The sequence below is a fragment of the Heterocephalus glaber genome, unplaced genomic scaffold (genome assembly GCF_053883595.1).
Source record: "Heterocephalus glaber isolate CG9 unplaced genomic scaffold, H.glaber_assembly_v1.0 deba00001463, whole genome shotgun sequence".
In the NCBI taxonomy this organism is placed as follows: domain Eukaryota; kingdom Metazoa; phylum Chordata; class Mammalia; order Rodentia; family Bathyergidae; genus Heterocephalus; species Heterocephalus glaber.
In genome coordinates, this window is record NW_028258310.1 from 19,068,565 (window position 1) to 19,089,260 (window position 20,696).

General features: G+C 40.5%; 1 protein-coding gene and 1 pseudogene across 2 annotated transcripts in view; both read right to left on the reverse strand.

Annotated features, from left to right (window-relative positions):
* LOC101699484 (protocadherin gamma-C4) overlaps positions 1–11,731 on the reverse strand; it is a 168,266-nt gene extending 156,535 nt beyond the window's left edge. The window contains exon 1 of one of the 2 annotated variants that reach the window (XM_021266119.2): positions 8,430–11,731. In XM_021266119.2, the coding sequence (XP_021121778.1) occupies positions 8,430–10,850 (2,421 nt within the window). In that variant the 5' untranslated portion in view covers positions 10,851–11,731. Of the gene's footprint in view, positions 1–349; positions 3,189–8,429 lie in introns of those variants that run through there. The other variant, XM_013075696.3, reaches the window with a different exon arrangement.
* Positions 11,732–15,658: 3,927 nt separating this feature from the next.
* LOC147826688 (uncharacterized) lies at positions 15,659–20,696 on the reverse strand (annotated as a pseudogene).

Genomic DNA, 20,696 nt, shown 5'->3' on the forward strand with positions numbered 1-20,696 from the left:
GGCAGATGAGATGATTTGCCTAGGAGTAGAAAATAAAGTATTAGACACTCCAGTATTAGACTAGACACTTCAATGCCTGTGCTCTTTTGATAATCTAAATATCATATTCACCTACTATCTTCCACTTTATGCTCATTATGCAATGATTCTTGCTCCTCCTATCTTTTACAGCCTAGGAACACTTAAAACTACCTAGATGTAACTTATCAGGACTCATTTCCTTAAAATTGAATATATCTTCAAGGAAATATGAGGAATAAAACAGAAATAATAAACAGTGAAAGTAACTAAATAGTTAAATTTATTTTAGCAAAATATGTAATAAGCATATTGTGAAAAGATAGTTTACCTGAGCTATATCTTCTCCTTTATCATTGAGTAGAGACTGAGGTGCTGGTAGAAAATCCTTTTGCTCACAGCCCTCCTGGCTGATGAGGGTGTCAGCATAGTTGGGTTGAGGAAAGATTATGTGGCTCTTCCGTGAGTCCGCAGTGAGGGAGACCTCATGAGAATATGACTGCAGGAAAGCATGCACCCCATCGATGCCCACGAAGTGTGAGGTGGGCACACCTGCCAACCCACCTCCTGAAGCTTGAAGCAGGTGTAATGTGTACCAGCGCCGAAGTCTGAGCACCAGCAGTACAATTATAAAGGCTAGGAAGACACAGGAGACAGCAGCCACAGCCACCACCAGGTGCAGTGTGAGATCTGAATCATCAGGGTCAGTGGGGGTCCTGATGCTGCCCAGGTCTGCCAGGACATTGGGGATGCTGTCAGCCACAGCTATGGTGAGTGTGACAGTGGCAGAGAGGGGGGGCTGGCCATGGTCCTGCACAGCCACTATCAGGCTCTGCTTGAGTGCGTCTTTATCCACCAGGGTCCTTGCAGTTCGTACCTCGCCTGTGTGCAGCCCCACTGAGAAAAGCCCTGGCTCACTGGCTTTAAGTAGGCGGTAGGACAGCCAGGCATTCTGTCCTGAGTCTCTATCCACTGCCACCACCTTGGTTACCAGGTATCCAGGCTCTGCTGAGTGGGGTGCCAGATCCACACCAGTGGAACCATCTGTTGGGAGGGTGGGATACAGGATCTCAGGTGCATTGTCGTTCTGATCCACCAAGAAGAGGCTCAATGATACACTGCTGCTGAGTGGAGGTTTCCCACTGTCCAGTGCTATGACCTGAAGCTGCAGGTCTTGGAACTGCTCATAATCGAAAGAGCGAAGAGCATAGAGGACCCCAGTGTCAGAGTTTATAGAGACATAAGAAGACAGGGGCCCTCCTTGAAAGGTGTCCTCGGCCAAAGAGTAAGTGACATGGGCATTGTTGTCACTGTCAGGATCATGGGCCAACACTGAAAAGATGGAGGCGCCTCTGGGGTTGTTTTCAGGAATGAAGGCAGAGTAGAATGCATGGGGGAAGGCCGGTGGGTTGTCATTGATATCTGCCACCTGCAGCAAAACGTGAGCATCTGTGGACAGAGATGGGTTCCCTCCATCTTCAGCAGTTATTGTGATGTTGTAAAAGGAAAACTGTTCCCTGTCGAGGCCTGTGGTTGTAACCAGTCGGTAGTAATTGTCCACTGACCTTTCTAACTTGAAGGGAAGTTTCTCTGGGAGAGAGCATGTGACAAAAGCATTCTTCCCGAAGTCTCTGTCATGTACGTTGAAAAGTGCAATTACGGTTCCTGGAGGAGAGTCTTCAGGAACTGAGCTAGTAGCAGATGTCATGTAAAATTCTGGGGCATTGTCATTCACATCTAGAACCATGACAACCATCTTCGTTCTGGTCAGAAGGCCGGGACCGTCCTGAGCTTCAATATCAATTTCATGAATTTTAGTATCCTCATAATCCAGACTTTTTATGATTATTATATCTCCAGAAGGTGACTGAAGCTCAAATACCTCGGAGGTTTCTCCAGGGTTTTTTTCTAGAAAATATGCCACTTGAGCATTGTATCCCTCATCTGCATCAGTGGCGCTCACTGTGAGTATTCGGGTGCCTACCGGCATATTCTCCGGAACACTTACTCGGTACTCGGGCTGTGTAAAAATAGGAGCGTTATCATTCCCATCCAAGACCTTCACGCGGATGCGGCAGGTGCCAGATCGGACCGGGTCGCCCCCATCCACAGCGACCAGAAGGAGATGGTGAACAGCTGCTTCCTCACGGTCCAGAGCATGCTCCAGTACTAGCTCCGAGTACTTGTTCCCATCAGCTCCATTTCGCACGTCCAAGGAGAAGTGGTCATTTGAGTTCAGTTCATACTTCTGTAGAGAGTTCTCTCCTATGTCAGCATCATGCGCACTTTTAAGAGGAATTCGGAAACCTGGAGTAGTCGTTTCACTGATTTTTAGCTCCAATTCATCTACTCCAAAGCGAGGGGCATTGTCGTTAATATCTGTTATTTCCACCTCTACTGAATAAATAGTCAATTTATCTTCCAGTAGGAGGTTAAAGTTCACCAGACACCGTGCGCTCTGGGCGCACAGCTCCTCCCGGTCTATCCTGTCCGCGGTGACCAAGCTGCCGCTGCGCGGGTTCAAAGAGAAAAGCTGCGTCCTACCTCGGGAGACGATGCGGACTCCGCGCTCCGCCAGTGCCAAGGGCTCCCAGCCCAAGTCTTTGGCTATATTGCCCACGATGGAGCCTTTGTCGAGCTCCTCTGGCACAGAATAGCGAATCTGCCCAGCTCCGGCCTCCCACAGGCTCGGCAAAAGAAGCCACAGTAGGAATACCCTTCTGCGGGGTAGTAGCGTTTGCAGAGTCGCCATTTCCCTTCTGCCGCTTGTTTTCTCCAAGTCAACTTCAGCTCTCAGTGGGGATTTCACTCCTTATTTCCCAGGGTCTGAGTCGACCAGAATTCACGGGATCCAAGTCACTCTGGAGAGAATGAATGAGCTACTGGGCTGAATTTCTCTCCCACCCCAAAGCTTACGGTCCAAACGCCCAGCACTTTGTGTTGCGGGAGCGGTAGCGAGGGTTGTCTCGCTTCTTTTTACTCCTTAGGTGGTCAACAGCGACGCTCAGAGGCCTAGCCAGTTTCTGCACCCGCCCAGGGAAACCCAAGTCACTTGTTTATGCTTGCCTGAGACTTTAAATTGCTTTAGAATCATAAAATTCTTGAATAACTTGAAAAACTTGAATAGCTCCTTCAAGGCAGGAATCATTTTTTTTTTTTTTTTTGGTGGGGGGATCTAACTCGGGACCTTGCGCTTGCGAGGCAGGCGCTGGAACCACTGAGCTAAATCCCCGGCCCAAGGCAGGAATCCTTTAATTAGAATTAATAAGAATGGTGTGTGAATGTGACCTTGATAGTAGTTGCTATGAAAACATTACTGAGCGCTCAAGACATTAAGCCATGCCCTTGCTCCAAACATGTTCCACCTTTTTGTGTATTGAGATAAAAAGATCAATTAAAACATTAGCTATACTTTCTTCTAAGGTTAAATGTTTTGAATTTCTGTGCGCAGTGGCCTAGCATTACTTCTAAACCTGTATTTAAATTATTGAAACATGAGATGCTTAGTTGATAGTGATTATTGATTGAGGCTGGAAATGAAAACAGTGAACCTGTCCTTGGGAAGCTTGCAGGGTGGGAGAGGGCATAGAAAAGTAAAGAAGCTATTATTATTGACTATGACAACTGCTGTGACATTTAATGGGAAACACTAGGCAATGCGGGATTATGTAGCAGGGTATCCGTGTTCAACAGTTAGGAAAGACTTTTCCAGGAAATGATTGGAGCTGAATCATAATGGGTAGGACTGGATCAATAAAGAGACAGAAATAGTGTTCTATAAACTTAGAATGAATGCTTGGATGTGAGAAACAGAATAAAACATCATGGAAACCAAAGATGGCTCTGTTAGACAAAGCTTGATCAGGAAGAGGTTATTCACCATATTAGGAATCAATCCCTTGAAGTTGTTTGTGGTTGCTAAGTCCTTTTTCTAATGTTTAGTATTTCCCAAGGGTGTAAAATATATTCCATGGATGTCTTCTTATTCCTGTTACATTTTTATGTATTTACCCATAATATACTTATTTCAAATATACATATATTTTAAAAATTTTCAAACATAGAGGTGAGTGTAGAATATAACAAGTCTGTGTGTAGACTAGTTGATTTTATCAAATTTTAACATCTTGCCATATTTCAATGAGATCAATTTAAAATTTCTATTTTGAATAATTTTAGATTTTCAGAAAAGTTTTAAAAATAGTACAAAGGATTCCTATATACATCCCTTGGTATCTGAGAGAGGATTTGTTCCAGAGCTCTCATGGATACCAAAATTTGAGGATTCTCAAATCACATATTAGAATGGTATAGTTTCTGAATATAGGCCATGTACATCCTTCTGCATTTTTAAAATCATCTCTAGATTATATGTGCTGCCAAATACAATATAAATGCTATGTAGATTTTTGTTGGACCATATTGTTTGGAGAATAATGACAAGAAGAAAAGTCTCCATATGTGCAGTATAGATATATTTTTCCCAAACATTTTCAGTATGGCTGGTTGAATCCATGGGTGTGAAACCTGAGGCTACGAAGGGTCCACTGTACTCTTCACTCACATTGTCCAAATATTGCATTTTTATTCTCCCTCTTTCCTGGCCCAGAATATATTGCAGATATGATGCCTCATTACTTTTAACTACTTCACTGCATATTTCTTAAAATCATTATTATTTTCTCATTAAAAATATAACAAAAATCAGAAAATTCACATTGATATAGTTCTATTATCTAATCTACAAATCTTAGTAAAATTTAACCATTGTTACAATAATGCTTTTTTTGGGGGGGTACTGGGGATTGAATTTGGGACCTTGTGCTTGAGAAGCAGGTGGTGGCACCACTGAGCTAAATCCCCATCCCCTACAATAATTATTTTTTAGAGCAAAAGAAGGTACCAACATCCAGAATATATTCAGCATTTATTATTACCATCCATGTGTTCATTTTTAATTTTTTTCCTTTAAGGTGCAGAGGACTAAACCCAGGGCCTTGCCATGTATTCTACCACTGAGCTATATCCCCAGCCCCTATATTTTATTTTTTAACTGAATATACATGCATCCATGCTTTTTTTTTCTATTTGAAATTCATACAAATAGTACCCAACCATATTTATTCTGCACTGAACTGTTTTCTCAACATAGACTTTTGAGATTTATTTATGTTGAATATTCTGATGGTTGTACAATATTTTATTATGCAAAAATACCAAAATTTATTTCCCATATATGTATATTAGGATATTAGGTTATTTCTTTCATGGTTCTTTCTTTTCTTTTGACTTCTTTTCTTCTTTCCTCCTTCTCTCTTTGTTATCGCAGATAACAAGGAATGAACCTTACTGGACATACTCCTCAGGTACACATTTCTCTAGGCCTACGATATTAACTAGAAAATGGAATTATCAGGTCAAATTGTATGAATACTGCTTCAATTACCTTTGCTATATAATAAATCACCCCAAAATTTAGTGTCCTAAAACAACATGGTTTTATTTGTTCAATAATCTACCATCTGGGCTGGGATCAGATGTTTCAGTTCTTCTGGTTTTGCTTGTGGTTATTCATATAACATCATCTGTGGACTGAACTTACCATCTGAGATACCTAAGTGACTGTCTATGTAGTCTTATGGCCTCTCCTTTACACAGTTTATTTTTACTATTTTGAAATCTTGGCTTTATGATTTAAGCACATATTATCAGATGTGTATATTATTGATACTTTAAAGCTTGTTGGGTTGGGCCGGGGATTTAACTCAGTGGTTCCACCGCCTGCCTAGAAAGTGCAAGATCCTGAGTTCCCGGTACCAAAACAAACAAACAAACAAACAAAAACTTGTTGGGCCCTTGTTTGTGATAACTAGGTAGTAGATTATTTTATATTCTCCAAACATTCATCAAGAAAGTGGGTATTCTATATGTGTTGCGTATAAGATTCTCTATAGATTTATTAGGTTAAGCTTATAGATTCCGTTGTTCAAGTCTTTCTGCTGACTAGTTTTCTGCCTCTGAGGGCTATTATTTCTTATGGAATTGTGTTAAAGTCTCCTAGTATTCTTTTCCTTTCTTCTCCTTTCCTTTCCTTCTCTTTTCTTTTTCCCTTACTTAAGATTCAACCCAGAGCCTTTGTACTGAGCTATATCCTCAACCATTTAATTTTTAAATTTTGACATAGGTTCTCACTAATTTGATAAGTTGCCTAAACAAAGATTGAGCTTGTGATCCTCCTGCTTCAGCTTCCCAGAGTACTATATTTTGAGGTGATAGGTGCTCATCATTTTATATCCTTTTGATTATATGTTCTTTTCATAATTATGATCAGTTTGTTTTTAAAAATCACAATATTTGTTGCCTTAAATGCTAATTTGTTATATTAATATTCCATGCTTTCTTTTATGCATGTGCACATATATATTTAATTTCAATATTTAATGTAATTTTATTTTAAGCCTGTGTCTTGTCAGCAAAATGTTAATTTTAAAAGTCAAACAATTTGATAACCTCTGCTTTTAATGGGATAGTGTGGCTACTTTATACATACACAGAAGAAAATTTTAAATTTTCAGTTCAGAAAATCCAGAACTGAAGTTATTAGCTGCAAATGTACTCTTGGACTTAAGCACAAAATAAAAATCAAAATCCAATAGACACATAACAAGAATGAAAGAAAGTCTTCAAAAACCATTGGAAAAAAACCCCAGAGATTATCTTTTAAAATAATAACAGAAAATTTCTTGTTAGCCACAATAAATTCCAGAAGACAGTGTATTTTGAAATTTTGGTTTATATATTTAAGTGAAAGATCTTTCTTTTGCTTTTTAAAATTAGTTCTCACTATTCTATTTCCTTCTCTTTTTTCCTCCTGGGTTCTGTGCTCTCTCTCTAACAGTTTTGAAATTATTTCTCTTTGATCCCGCAGGTCCCAGGTCATAACTAGGTTTCTAACGTGGCTTAATAGTTAGTGTGCAGCAGTGATATTCTGCATATAAATTTCCATCTCAGCATTTGTGTCCATCTCTCTCTTTTGGTATGCAGCTTCCAACAAGATGCCACAGGAATTGGTAAGCAGTATTTTTTAATAAAACTTTTTTTGGGCCGGGGATTTAGCTCAGTGGTTCTGCCACCTGCCTCACAAGTGTAAGGATACGAGTTCAATCCCTGGTACAAAACAATAACAACAACAACAACAAAACACCTTTTCTTTTTAAAAAACTAGCTAATGGTCCTCATTGCTTCTTTTGGATTCAACCAGTGAGCTCCACTGCACTTTTTTCCTTATTACATGGTTGAAGCCAATCTCTCAATCTTTAATTCCTGCTTCCATAGCTCTAGTCTCATTTACCACTTTCCAGTCTATCTCTGGTCTATTTGGATATTTAGCTTCTTTACTATCCATCTGCTTTCTTCTTTTCACATTTTATGAATCTCTAATTCATTGGAGTAGAGCATGCATGGACTTACATCCCTACACTACATTTCTTCTTATGAAGAGTTACCACACATTAAATGGGTTGTATGCTTAATTTTGTTCATTTTCATTATATGTATGTATAATGCACAAGTAAGGATGCTTCAAAACTATTTCTCAAATTGCAGAGTAAATATTCTGTTGTTCATTCTATTCCTTGATTTCATAAATTAGACATATTCTTCAACATGCATAAAATGTTTCCTATTAAAAGATTAAACAAAGCTAAGATGTTCAATGGTAATTTAAAATTACAACTATATAGATTTCTATAACTTACATTTTTCTTTTTTTTTTGGTACCAGGGATCGAACTCAGGACCCTGCAGTTGCAAGGCAGGCACTATGCCACTGAGCTATTTCCTCAGCCCTCTATAATTTATATTAGCACAACTAAAAATTCTACTTTTTCATAAAATTCTCATCTCTTCAAATTTCCCCAAATAAAATATCATAGCACTCTGATAGATGAACTCTACATTAAACTGAGATAAATTAGCAGGTATTCACAACATAGAGAAACGTGAATTTAGCTTTAGTCATATTGGTAGGTCTTTTTAAATCAAACCCTCTCTTTCAGAGAGGGGGGCAGTAAACTCAGAACAATGGAATGATTTCGCTAGAGGCAAGAAAATGTTAGAAGCTGAATCTCCTTATTTCGAACCCAGTGTTCTTTCCAAAAGGAGATAGTGCCTCACACATATGTACTCTTCATCCCAACCACCTACGTTGTGATTACATGCTCCTTTCCAATGTAAGAATTATAAATATACTAGATGTGAGTATTCAGGCCTGATTAATCCTGTTTTCCAGAATTTCTAATAGAAGTCTACAAGGGTACATGGAATAAAACTATAGTAAAGAGTGAAAGCAAGCAAGTAAAAATCATGAATTATTTTTACCTGACTAGCCTATAAAATCCACTACAAATTTACCTGAGAAAATGTTTCCTCTTTATCTTCAAGTAAAGATTGGGGTGGTGATAGAAAATCCTTTTTATCACAGCTCTCCTGGCTGATGAGGGTGTCCACATAGTTGGGCTGTGGGAAGATGAGGTGGCTCTCTCTAGAATCAGCAGTGAGCGAGACCTCATGGGAATAGGTCTGCAGGAAGGCCCGCACGCCTTCCACTCCCATAAAGTGTGGCACAGGCGCACTCACTAATCCATCTCCAGAAGCCTGAAGCAGGCGCAGAGAGTGCCAGCACCTCACCCTAAGTGCCAGCAGCACAATGACAAATGCCAGGAAGACACAGGAGACAACAGCCACAGCCACCACCAAGTAGAGAGTGAGGTCAGAATCATCGGGGTCAGCTGGGGTCCTAATGCCAGCCAGGTCTGCCAGGACTTCGGGGATGCTGTCAGCCACAGCTATGGTGAGTGTGACAGTGGCTGAGAGAGGGGGCTGGCCGTGATCCTGCACAGCCACCAGGAGGCTCTGCTTGTGGGCATCTCGGTCCAGCAGGACCCTTGCAGTGCGCACCTCTCCAGAGTGAATCCCCACCAAGAAGAGCCCTGGCTCGCTGGCTTTGAGCAGGTGATAGGACAGCCAGGCATTCTGTCCTGAGTCTCTGTCCACTGCCACTACCTTGGTCACCAGATATCCTGGCTCTGCTGAGTGAGGCGCAAGCTCCACACCTGTGGAACCATCGGTGGGGAGGATAGGGTATAAGATCTCAGGTGTATTGTCGTTCTGATCTAGCACAAACAGATGCAGAGACACATTACTGTTGAGTGATGGAACCCCACTATCATGGGCCATCACTCTCAGTTGCAAGTCCTGGAACAGCTCGTAGTCAAAGGATCGCAATGCATAGAGGACCCCAGTGTCAGAGTTGATGGAAAGGTAGGAGGACAAGGGTGCCCCTTGAATAGTGTCCTCAGCCAGGGAGTAAGTGATTTGTGCATTCTCACTGCTGTCAGCATCCTGGGCACTCACGGAGAAGATGGAGGCCCCTCTAGGGTTATTTTCAGGAATATAGACAGAATAGGAATCCTGATGGAAAACTGGGGAGTTGTCGTTAACATCTGTCACTAGTAGTGGAATGTAAGTTTGGGTAGATAGCATTGGAGTTCCCCGATCTGTTGCTGTCACTGTGATATTGTATTTAGAAGTAAGTTCTCTGTCCAGTGTTCTTTCTGTTACTAAGTGGTAATAATTATCAACCAACTTTTCTAATATGAAAGGTAGATTTCCAGGAATGGAACATGTGGTGAAACCATTGTCTCCAGAATCCTGGTCATGGACACTGATAAGAGCAATGATGGTCCCAGGAGGAAAGTTTTCTGGGACTGCAGTGGTGACACAGGTAATGCTCACTTCTGGGGCATTATCATTTACGTCCAAAACTTTGATCAGCACCTTAGTTCTGGCCATGAGCCCAGCACCATCCTGAGCTTGAATTTCCATTGGATAAATTCTGTATACTTCAAAATCCAGTGGTTCTTTATTTGATATTTCTCCCGTGTAAGGATCCAATTGAAATATTTGGGCCACTTTATGGTCTATATTGTGAAAAGAGTATGTTACTTCCCCGTTGGCTCCCTCATCTGGGTCAGTGGCACTCACCATGAGGAGCCGAGTACCCAGTGGGACATTCTCTGGGACACTCTTGTGGTACTCTGGCTGAGTAAATGCTGGAGGGTTGTCATTCGCATCCACCACTTGAACACGAATGTGGAGAGTCCCTGAACGGACTGGGTTGCCACCATCAGAGGCAGTGAGGACAAGGTGGTGGACAGCTTCTTCTTCTCTGTCTAGGAGACGCTGCAGCACCATCTCTGGGCGTTGGAGTCTATTAGTTCCCTGTTGCACATCCAGGGAGAAATGAGGGTTGGAGCTGAGCTGGTAGCTCTGGAGCGAGTTCGTACCTACATCAAGGTCTTGCCCAAAAGGCAGAGGGATCCTGGTACCTGGAGGAGTGATTTCATTCATTTTAAATTCCAGTTCTTCTAACTGGAATTGGGGAGCGTTGTCGTTAATATCAATTATTTCCACTTCAACAGGGAAAAGCTTCATTTCATTCTCCACGAGGAGGTTAAAGTTCACCAGACACCGTGCGCTCTGGGCGCACAGCTCCTCCCGGTCTACCCTGCCCGCGGTGACCAAGCTGCCGCTGCGCGGGTTCAGAGCGAAAAGCTGCGTCCTACCTCGGGAGACGATGCGGACTCCGCGCTCCGCCAGCTCCAGTGGTTGTAGCCCCAGGTCCTTGGCGATGTCGCCCACGAAAGACCCTTTCTCTGACTCTTCTGACACCGAGTAGAGGATGTTCTCAGCCCTGGCTTCCATTAGTAGCCGCAGAAAAAGGCACAGAAGCATCAACACATTGCAGCCGGGCAGCTTCACAGGAATCGCCATTGCTCTCTGGCTTCGTAGTGTTTTCCCAGTCTGATGTCAAGGGTATCCTTTGTCTACTTTCCAGAGCCTAAATTAACTCAACTTTTAGGATAATTCCGAGTGGAGAGTGGCCCAGAAATAGTTTTGGGCAGCCTCCGGTAGACATTTTTTCAATCTGGCGGCGATGGAGGATCTAAGAGGCACAAACCCCGCCCCTCTTTAAAATTGGGCTTGTGCTTAGTACCATATCGCCCAGATTGGTGAACAGCGGCGACCAGAGTCCCAACCAGTTACTGCACTCCTGGAATAACTCCTTAACCTGATAGTTTGCTGTCAAGGAAATAATTATTTATTAAAACCAAAAGCTATGTTCATTTACTTAAACGTGTCTAAACGACACTAAATTTCAAATGTTGGAAAATCCCAATATTTCCAAGCTGTCTGCTTCCTTTCTTTGCTATTCAGGGAATGATAGTTAAGAGCTCTTTAATACGACAAAGGGGAGAAAAGCATCCCTCTGCTTTTCCTGTTGTGTAGCTTGACCATTTAATATATTTCAGGGCCATGTAGACAGAACAGCTGCCCTTTGAAGGATGAAAATGACTAGCAGGAAAAATAAACTTTTAGAGTGTGAGACAGACTTTCAAATTTTGTATTGACCACCTAATTTTCTTTTCTTTGTGCTCTGAATATTTATCCAAAACATCAGGATTTTGAAGAATATGTTTTAACCCTACCTTTATTTTATTTTATTTTATGTCCTGGGGATTGAGTCCAAGGCCTTGCTTATACTAGGCAAGCACTCTACCACTAGCTACATCCCAGAATTTTAACAAACTGTATTTTATTTTTATTTTTTGGTACTGGGGATCGAACTTGGGACCTTGTGCTTGCGCAGCAGGCGCCAGAACCACTGAGCTAAATCCCCGGCCCAAACAAACTTTATTTTAAGACAAGGTCTCATTGTTGCCTAGGCTGGCCTCAAACTTTTGAACCTCCTGCCTCTGCCTCCTGAATTACCCGGAATACAGGGATGTGTCTCCATGCCCAGCTGTGAGTCTTTAAAGGTTTTAAAATCTAACCTAAGGCAATATATTTTGAATAATCCAATGGTGTGTTCTTGAAATTTCAGTAGAAAAATTTGACATGAATATATAATTCAGATTTCAAATTTAAGAGCGAGGTTGTGATATTCTTCATAACTATAAAGAACCACTTGTTTATTTTTAAGCAAGCTATCAGGATAGTATGCTATTCTTTTATAATCACATGATATTGTTCCCAGGAGAAGTTTGTTTTCTTAAATAACCATATTTTCTAACTTGAAAGAAAGATGAGGACATTGCCTTCCTTCTTTTATGCATTGCAGTTTAATAAAATATTACTAAAAAGATTACTAATTAAAATGTCTCAGGCTTAGAGTCATGTATCCCTATCTAAGAGTTAAATTATGCTATCTGCACCCCCAGAGTTTGAGATTTTCGGGAACAACCTGAGCCAGATAATGGCAGCCAATAATAGACACTGTGACTGATAAAAACTCAGAAAATAAGGAAAGAAAGAAAAGATTCAAAAATCACAAGGATGTTCTTGGAAAGAGACCTTTCTGTTCTTGTATAATCAAATCTACATATTCTCAGCTTCTCAACGACAAGTAAATGGACCCCAAGAATAGAATTTAAAGATGCAATTGACTTTCAATATTGCAAGGAAGGGATTCTTTAATAGGAAACAATTTTTCAGAACATATGTTAATGCACACAGACTTTCCCCCAAAGAAACTGTGAGCTGATGAGCCAAACCAAAACAATCATAAATATTAGTAATTAAACTTGTAGAGCTCCTGACCTCCAATAACAAAAGACAAACAAAAATGATTTATAAAAGGATGTACTAAATAAAAATGTTAAAACTCACATGAACATATTTGAATGCAGTGTACATATTAGGCTTCATTCCTGACACTACAGAGAATATCCAGTTGAAAGAAGTTTCTTGAGTTAATTTGAAGAAACTAAGATAGTTGAAGACACACATAGGTTGTACAAACATGGCAAATCTCTCTCTTTTTAAGTTAGGGGCAACTCCAAATCCAGGTTTTTGATAAGAAATAGGGTGAAGGCAGCCCCTAGAATCTGGCTAGAGGAGTGCTGGGGCTAGAAGCTGATGGCCAGAGTCTCTGTGAGAAGGAACACAGAGATTAAGGCCAACGCCAGTTTTACCAGATAAACCTGCAGCTCTACCTGCCTGTCAATGGGTGCTGGTGGTAGCAGAGGTCTGGCAGCAATGCCTGCAAACTCTTGGAAAAGACCAGGTGCAGCATGAGGACTCGTCATTGTATGAAGGACCAGCAAACTTCTGTGGGCTGCATCTCTGTCACCTGCAACAGCACAGCACACATCTAGCTTTTATGAATCCCTAGGTTGAAGAATCAGGTTATCTGGCCTGAAATACATGATAGGACAGTGAACCCTGTGCCCCAGTTGCTATCTACTTTGGTGCATACAGTAAAGTCTCAAAGAGGGCTTTGCCTAGCTGCAACTCCTGGCATAGAATCTTCCGATGCATTTTCTTGGCAGTTATCCACCATCAGAGGCAGTCTCAGTATGACAGTCAATCAAACTCTCTTCACCACCTTGAGAGATCAAAGTTAGTGTCCACAAACACCACCAGTCTACCCTCACTGACAGATCAATGCCCCTCCATACCAAAGTTGCTGATCAGGAAGAAATAGGAAGAATGGAAAATGCTAAGCCCTGTCAGAAGCACTGAAATATGTGACAGAGGCCTGGATGGGTGTTTCTGGTCATGTGAATCAAAAAAGTAGCCTGTCAGAAACATGAGCAGGGTTTTTGTTGATATAAATAATATTCAGGGTGATGATTATGCTCCTGGAGGAAGGGACAGCTTGTCCTTGTTGAGGGCTCTGATGGTGATGTTGTACTCCAGAGTTTGCTTCCAGTGTAGAATTTCATCAGAAGCTAACACTTATGTAGTAATTCTTGGAGGTGAATTGTTTTCCATTGGCATCATTTCTCTCTACAAAAATGTTCACCTCTCCACTTAAGCTAGGCTCTCAGTTCATTTGTTTTGGTTAGACAACTACAGTTTTTATTCTAATAGGACTAAACACCCAGCTGATAGAAATCTGCACTGCATTATAGTCCTTGATCACCATTTTAATTATATGGTTAATATCATTTTTTTCTTGTTTTATCAAAATCAAGCATTGCTGTAATTTTGGGGCAGTAGCTCCATATTCTGTATGCTCTGTGAGACTGGGTGGAGAGTATAAGAGAACGCTAAGCATGTCATCATGTCAATGAAGATCACCTGAAGAATACAGGGGAGGTGGTGGAGGACAGGCTTTCCTGTAGGTTGGTTCACTATATACCTTGTGGTTCAGTGTCCAAGGATTAAAACTGGTACCCAAGGTTCTCTCTTGCCCTGAGCTGTTCTGCTCCAAGCCCACCATTAAGTTGTGCTTCTGGTCCTGTGGTGCACGGTTTCTCTAACAATTCAGAATATTTACTGCTCCAATGCTTTCCTTCTGAGAGTCATAGATGATTATTGAAACTAATCTGATAAATTTATAGAGAGTTACTGCCAGTGTCCAAATCCACAGATTGCTCTGTTAACGCTATCTTCCAGAATCTTCAAAACAAAATGTCTGTACCAAAAACTATTATGGTATAATTTATACCAAGATATGTTTATGTGAAAAATTTTATACGACTTTCAGTAAATATGATTTTCAAATTCAAGTGGCTCAGGAATTTCCTTTGTCTTCTAGATCCACCCAGTCATTTTCAGGTTGGTCTTTGCTCTCTTTGCAAGCTGAGACGGTTCTCAGTACTCACCTGTAGTTTCTGGTCACCAAGCACAGATCTTCCGCAAGATCCTCGACCTCCGCTTCTTTTCCGGAATCTCACAGCACGTCTGCCGCCTAGTTCTCTGGGCTGAACAGAGGCAGCAGGAAGGAAAATAGCGCTTCCTGCACTCTCTGTGCCTCTATTGCGGTTGGCCGACTTCCCCATGCTGCCGCTCAGATTCAATACCCCTCCGGGCTGTTCCTCTCTCCTTCTGGATTACAAATGTGCACTGGAAAGAAAAGGCAGCGTCTCATTCGGGATCCTTAAACATTCTGATGTTCCTAACCAAGATTATTTGGGTCGGATTGCAGGAGAGGGACCGTGCAGTCTTCTGATGTGTTTCTCAAAATCCTGGGAGGATCGCTGCGTCAGAATGGCGTTGCTTTACTCACCCTAGCCACGGATTTGCAGACAGCGACACCCAGAGGCTCAGCATGGCATCCACAGCAGATTATTTCTGAAAGTCCTCCAGAGAGATTGTTAACTTGCTTTATTTCCCGGACTTGTCTCAGTAGAATACCAGCTGTTTTTTTTTTTTTTTTTTTTAATGAAGGGTGAGAACCATGATTTCTTTTTCACGAAATATTAATGAAACGGTCTTTCCACAAACTTTAAATAAAATGTTTAAGCTTATTAAAATTCGATTTAAGAATCCTTACAGAATTTTTCCACGACGTTTTTGGTTTGTTTTGTTTTCAATCCTAGGAATCAAACCCAGGCCCTTAAGCACACTAGGAAACACTCTACCACTGACTTACGCCCCAGCCCTTGAAATTAATTTTTGAAGATGATACACTGTGACACTTTTCTTTTTTTAAAGAAATGTTTACTAGAGAAATTAACCACTGTAAAAGAATTTACATCACAGAAAATTCTTACTGTAAGTTCAATGATATAAAATAAATTTTCACTATAAAAAGGTAGAAAACACTGATAAAAATTGAAGTCACCAGTAACTGCATTATATAAATATTGACACAAATTGTATATTTGAAGCCTATCCATACTTTTTTTTTTTACCTTGGATACTTATTTATTCTTCATATAAATTCTATGATATGGAGTACATTGTGAGAATTGGTTAATTTATAACAGCATTATATATATATATTTTGGGGGGGCGGTTTGGAACTGGAGATTGAACTCAGGTCCTTGCGCTTGAGCAGCAGGCGGCAAAACCACTGAGCTAAATCCCTGGCCCATAACAGCATTATATTTGTAAGAGTTCTCTGCAGTATGAATTCATTAGTGAATCTAAAGGACACATCTTTGAAGAATGAATGTTTTTTGTATTTGAGACAGGGCCTACTTGGGGTGACTTTTAACTATGTAGCCCAGGCTGGCCTCAAACTTGTGGCTATCATCCTGCCCCAGCCTCCCAAGTGCTAGGACCACAGGCATGAACCACCACACCTGGCAAAAGTGAAGTTTTTTTTTGTCTGGTTTCACTCCAGAACAAACCCTTTTATAACAAAATGAACATTTTATTAAAAAAAAACCCTCACAATATTGATTACATTTGTAAGGTTGCTCCACAGTTCAATTATTCTATTTCATAGACTTGATGCTCGGCTAACAACCTTAGCATGCCAATTACCTTTGTATGGCTTCCTCAAAAATATATTACTTGGTGCCTAATAAATTTTAAGGCTTGGAAATCTGTTGTATATGCATTATATTTTTAAATATCTGTTGCTCTTTAGTAGGAATTGGAGTGTTGATTATTGCTGGAATTCATCATGAAGTTTTAGCCATCCCCATTGCTTTTCTAAGATATCAGTCATGTACAAATTTCCCAGTGCAAGGTGTGAATGTGCACATTCATTGCTTTTCTATGGTTTCGCTCCAGTATGGGTTATCTGTTGTGTACTGAAGTGTGAACACTGAAGATAGGATTTTCCAAATTGATTACATTTTTCTTTTCTTTTTTCTTTTTTTGGTACTGGGATCGAACTCAGTACCTTGCGCTTGTGAGGCAGGTGCACAGAACCACTGAGCTAAATCCCTGGCCCTGATTACATTTTTCTAAGGTTTTTAAAAATATATACTTTCTGATGTGTACTTAGGATTGAATGCATACTAAAAGATTTGTGAGTCTCATTCCATTTGTGTTTCTTTCTTGTGTAATGTCACATTTTCACCTTAAGGGACTGTTACACCCAATATATTGGTAAGGTTTCTCTCCACTATGGATTAGCTCATGGCTAGTAAGACTTAAATGATAATTCAAGGATTGCCTCATTTATTACATATGAAATTAACTTTCCAGTGGGAATAGTCCAATGTATGCTAAGACTCGAACACTGAAGACTTCTGCCTCATTCACTACTTTTTCTCCAGGATGAAATTTCCAATGAATTCTAAGTTAGGAATTGTGAAGGAAGACCTTGCAATATTTTTTCCAGTATGAATTACATGCTTAGACCTAAACACACACTAACAGCTTCAGTACACTCATTGAATTTGTAAGATTTTTCTCTGCTTTGAGTGCTTTGGTGTACAAGATATCAAATTTGACTAAAAATCTTTTTTTTTTTTTTTGGTACCGGGGATCAAACTTGGGACGTTGCTCTTGCAAGGCAGGCACCGGAACCACTGAGCTAAATCCCCAGTCCTTGACTAAAAATCTTAACATATTCATTACAGTTTTAAGGTTTCTCTCCAGTATGGATTCTCTGATGACTTACTAGGTATGACTCGTGTCTGAAGTCCTTGCCACATTCATTATATTTGAAAGGCTTTTCTCCAGTATGAATTATTAGATGTTGTGCAAGGTAGGAGTTGTGACTAAATACCTTGCCACATTCATTACATTTAAAAGGTTTCTCTCCAGTGTGAATTGTTTGTTGGGCAAGATGTGAAATTTGATCGAATACTTTTCAACATTGATTACATTTGTATGGTTTCTCTCCAGTGTGAATTCTACAGTGATTTGCAAGGTGTGAAATTTGATTGAAGACCTAGCCACATGCATTACATCTGTAAGGTTTCACTGCAGTGTGGATTCTCTAGTGATTTGCTAGGTATGACTTTTGACTGAAGATCTTAGCACATTCACTACATTTGAAAGGTTTTTCTCCAGTGTGAATTATTAGATGTTGTGCAAGGTAGCAATTCTGACTAAACACCTTGCCACATTTACCACATTTGAAAGGTTTGTCTCCAGTATGAATTATCTGACGTTGGGCAAGATACAAAATTTGATGTAACACTTTTCCCACATTCATTACATTTGTATGGTTTCTCTCCACTGTGAATTCTACAATGATTTATAAGGTGTGATATTTGATTGAAGACCTTGCCACACTCATTACATCTGTAAGGTCTCTCTCTGGTATGAATTCTCCAATGTTGTGCTAGAGATGAGTTAGACTGAATATTTTGCTACATTCATTACATTTGTAAGGTTTCTCTCCAGTATGAATTCTTTGATGACATGCAAGGTATGAATTTTGACTAAAGACCTTTCCACATTCACTACATTTGTAAGGGTTCTCTCCAGTTTGAATGCTATAATGACGAGCAAGATGGGAACTGCAACTGAACACCTTGCCACATTCATTACATTTGAAAGGTTTCTCTCCACTGTGAATTATCAGATGTTCTGCAAGGTGTGAGTTACAACTGAACTCTTTACCACATTCATTACATTCATATGGTTTCTCTCCAGTATGGATTCTTTGATGCTTTGCTAGGGATGCCCCATGACCGAACACTTTACCACATTCACTGCAATTGTAAGGTTTCTCTCCAGTATGGATTCTCTGATGATTTTCCAGGTATGATCTGTGACTAAAGACCCTGCCACATTCATTACACTTGAAAGGTTTTCCCCAGTATGAATTATCAGATGTTGTGCAAGGTAGCAACTGTGACTAAAGACCTTGCTACATTCATTACATTGGAAAAGTTTCTCTCCAGAATGGGTTCTCTGATGATTTGCTAGGTGTGACTTGTGACTGAAGACCTTGCCACATTCAGTACATTTGTAAGGTCTCTCTTCAGTATGCATTCTCTGATGACTTTTAAGGTTGGATTTCTGATTGAAGACCTTGCCGCATATATCACATAGAAATCATTTCTCTTCAGCGTGGACTATCTGATGCATATTAAAGCATGAGCCTTGGTTAAAAGACTTGTCACACTCATTCCATTTTAAAGGTTTTGTACTAAAGTTCATCACTAGTTCTTGGGTGAAAAATAAAGAATCAAGAAAATCATTTTCATGTACATGAGAAATGTTTGTTTTGACACTAGAAGGATTTTTTTGGTGGGATGAAACTGAGGAATCACTGCTAACAGACTGCTCAAAGTAACTCCACTCATTAATGTTCCTTTCTGTTCCAAATAGCTGCTGTTCAGGCAGATGTGATTGAAAGCTTAATCCAAACCAATTCTTAATATGTTTCATTCCTGCATTTCTTCTATCATGTTTGTCTCTTCTATCAGTGAGATTTTTCTTCTGAGTCACACATAATCCTGTGTCATCTTTTATCCTCTCTCCAATGACACTTGAAGTCATGTATATTTGTCTGAATTTCTCTGAAGCACGATTCTTGAATGTCATGGATTTTATGTCTTTCCAACATTACTGAGTGGAACATTTCTCCTGTATCACTTTTCCTTTTTGGTGGAAATTCCTTGATGATACATTTAGGAGAAGTGTCTGTGTTCACACTGTTGACACATTCCCACCCATTTGAGTTCCTGGATACTTTCACTTGGCCATCCACACTGCAGGGCTCTCTCCTTTGCTCCATCATGGAGATAACACTCAGGTCAAAAGGAGACATTCCCAGGGAGACCAGGTTCCTGTAGTTCTCCAGCATCATGTCCCTGTATAAAGTCCTCTGAGCAGGGGCCAGGTCTTCCCACTCCTCTTGGGAGAATTCTATGGCCACATCCCTGAATGTCAAGAGACCCTCAAAAATAGCCATTTTCAACTCCTTTTCTTTCCTCTTCCTCCTCTTCCAGGCTTCTTCACTATGTAACATGAGTCTTTAGAAGTTAATCCTAGCCAGGCATGGTGATCCACATGTGCAGTCTCAGCACTTGGGAGGCCAAAGCAGGCAGATCGCCATGTGTTCAAGGCAAGCCTGGGTTGACATACTGAAGACTACAGAGAAAGTCATTTGCAGAGCTCAGGAAGTCACATGGGGACTATGAAGGTAGAGATACCTGCTGGATGTCCCAGCAGAGTTGAGGTGGTACATGGACACAGGATTCCAGGGGTCCTGGGAGAGGTGCACATTGCTGTGACTTCCACTCCTCGGGATGCACTTCTGGGTCCCCTATCCATACTTTAAAAAATGTATATATATATATTTTAAATTCTGAAATTACTCAGTTCATTTCATGGCTGTTCTTTGTTGTCCATTATCTTTCTCCTTCTCTTCTTCTTCCTCTTCCTCTTTCTCCTCTTCGTTTTGTGCAGTACTAGGGATTAAATCCAGGGCATTGACACTGAGCTACATGTTTGATACATTTTATTTTATTTTTTCATTTTGAGTCAGGGGGTGGCTAAATTGCTGAGTTGCCCAGGCTGGATTTGAACTTTCCATCCCCCTGCCTGGGTCTCCCGGAGTGCTGGGATTACAAGGGTGGGCCACCATGCCAAGATTCCTTTCATCTAATACTTCTTTCTAGTTTATATATCTGATAAATCTAAACCAATAATGATACTCTCATTCCTCTTGATTGTGCTTAGAAATATAGGTTTATAACCAAGGAAATGAAAGACCTCTACAAAGAAAACTACACTACTCTGAAAAAGGAGATTGAAGAGGACATCAGAAAATGGAAAAATGTCCCTGCTTCTGAATAGGCAGAACCAATATTATCAAAATGGCCATACATCCAAAACTGTTATACAGATTCAATTCAGTCTCAAGGGGCCAGGAGTTTAGCTCAAGTGACGCCTCACCTGCTTTGCAAGTGTAAGGTCCTGAGTCCAATCCCCAGTACATATATATATATATATATATATATATATTCA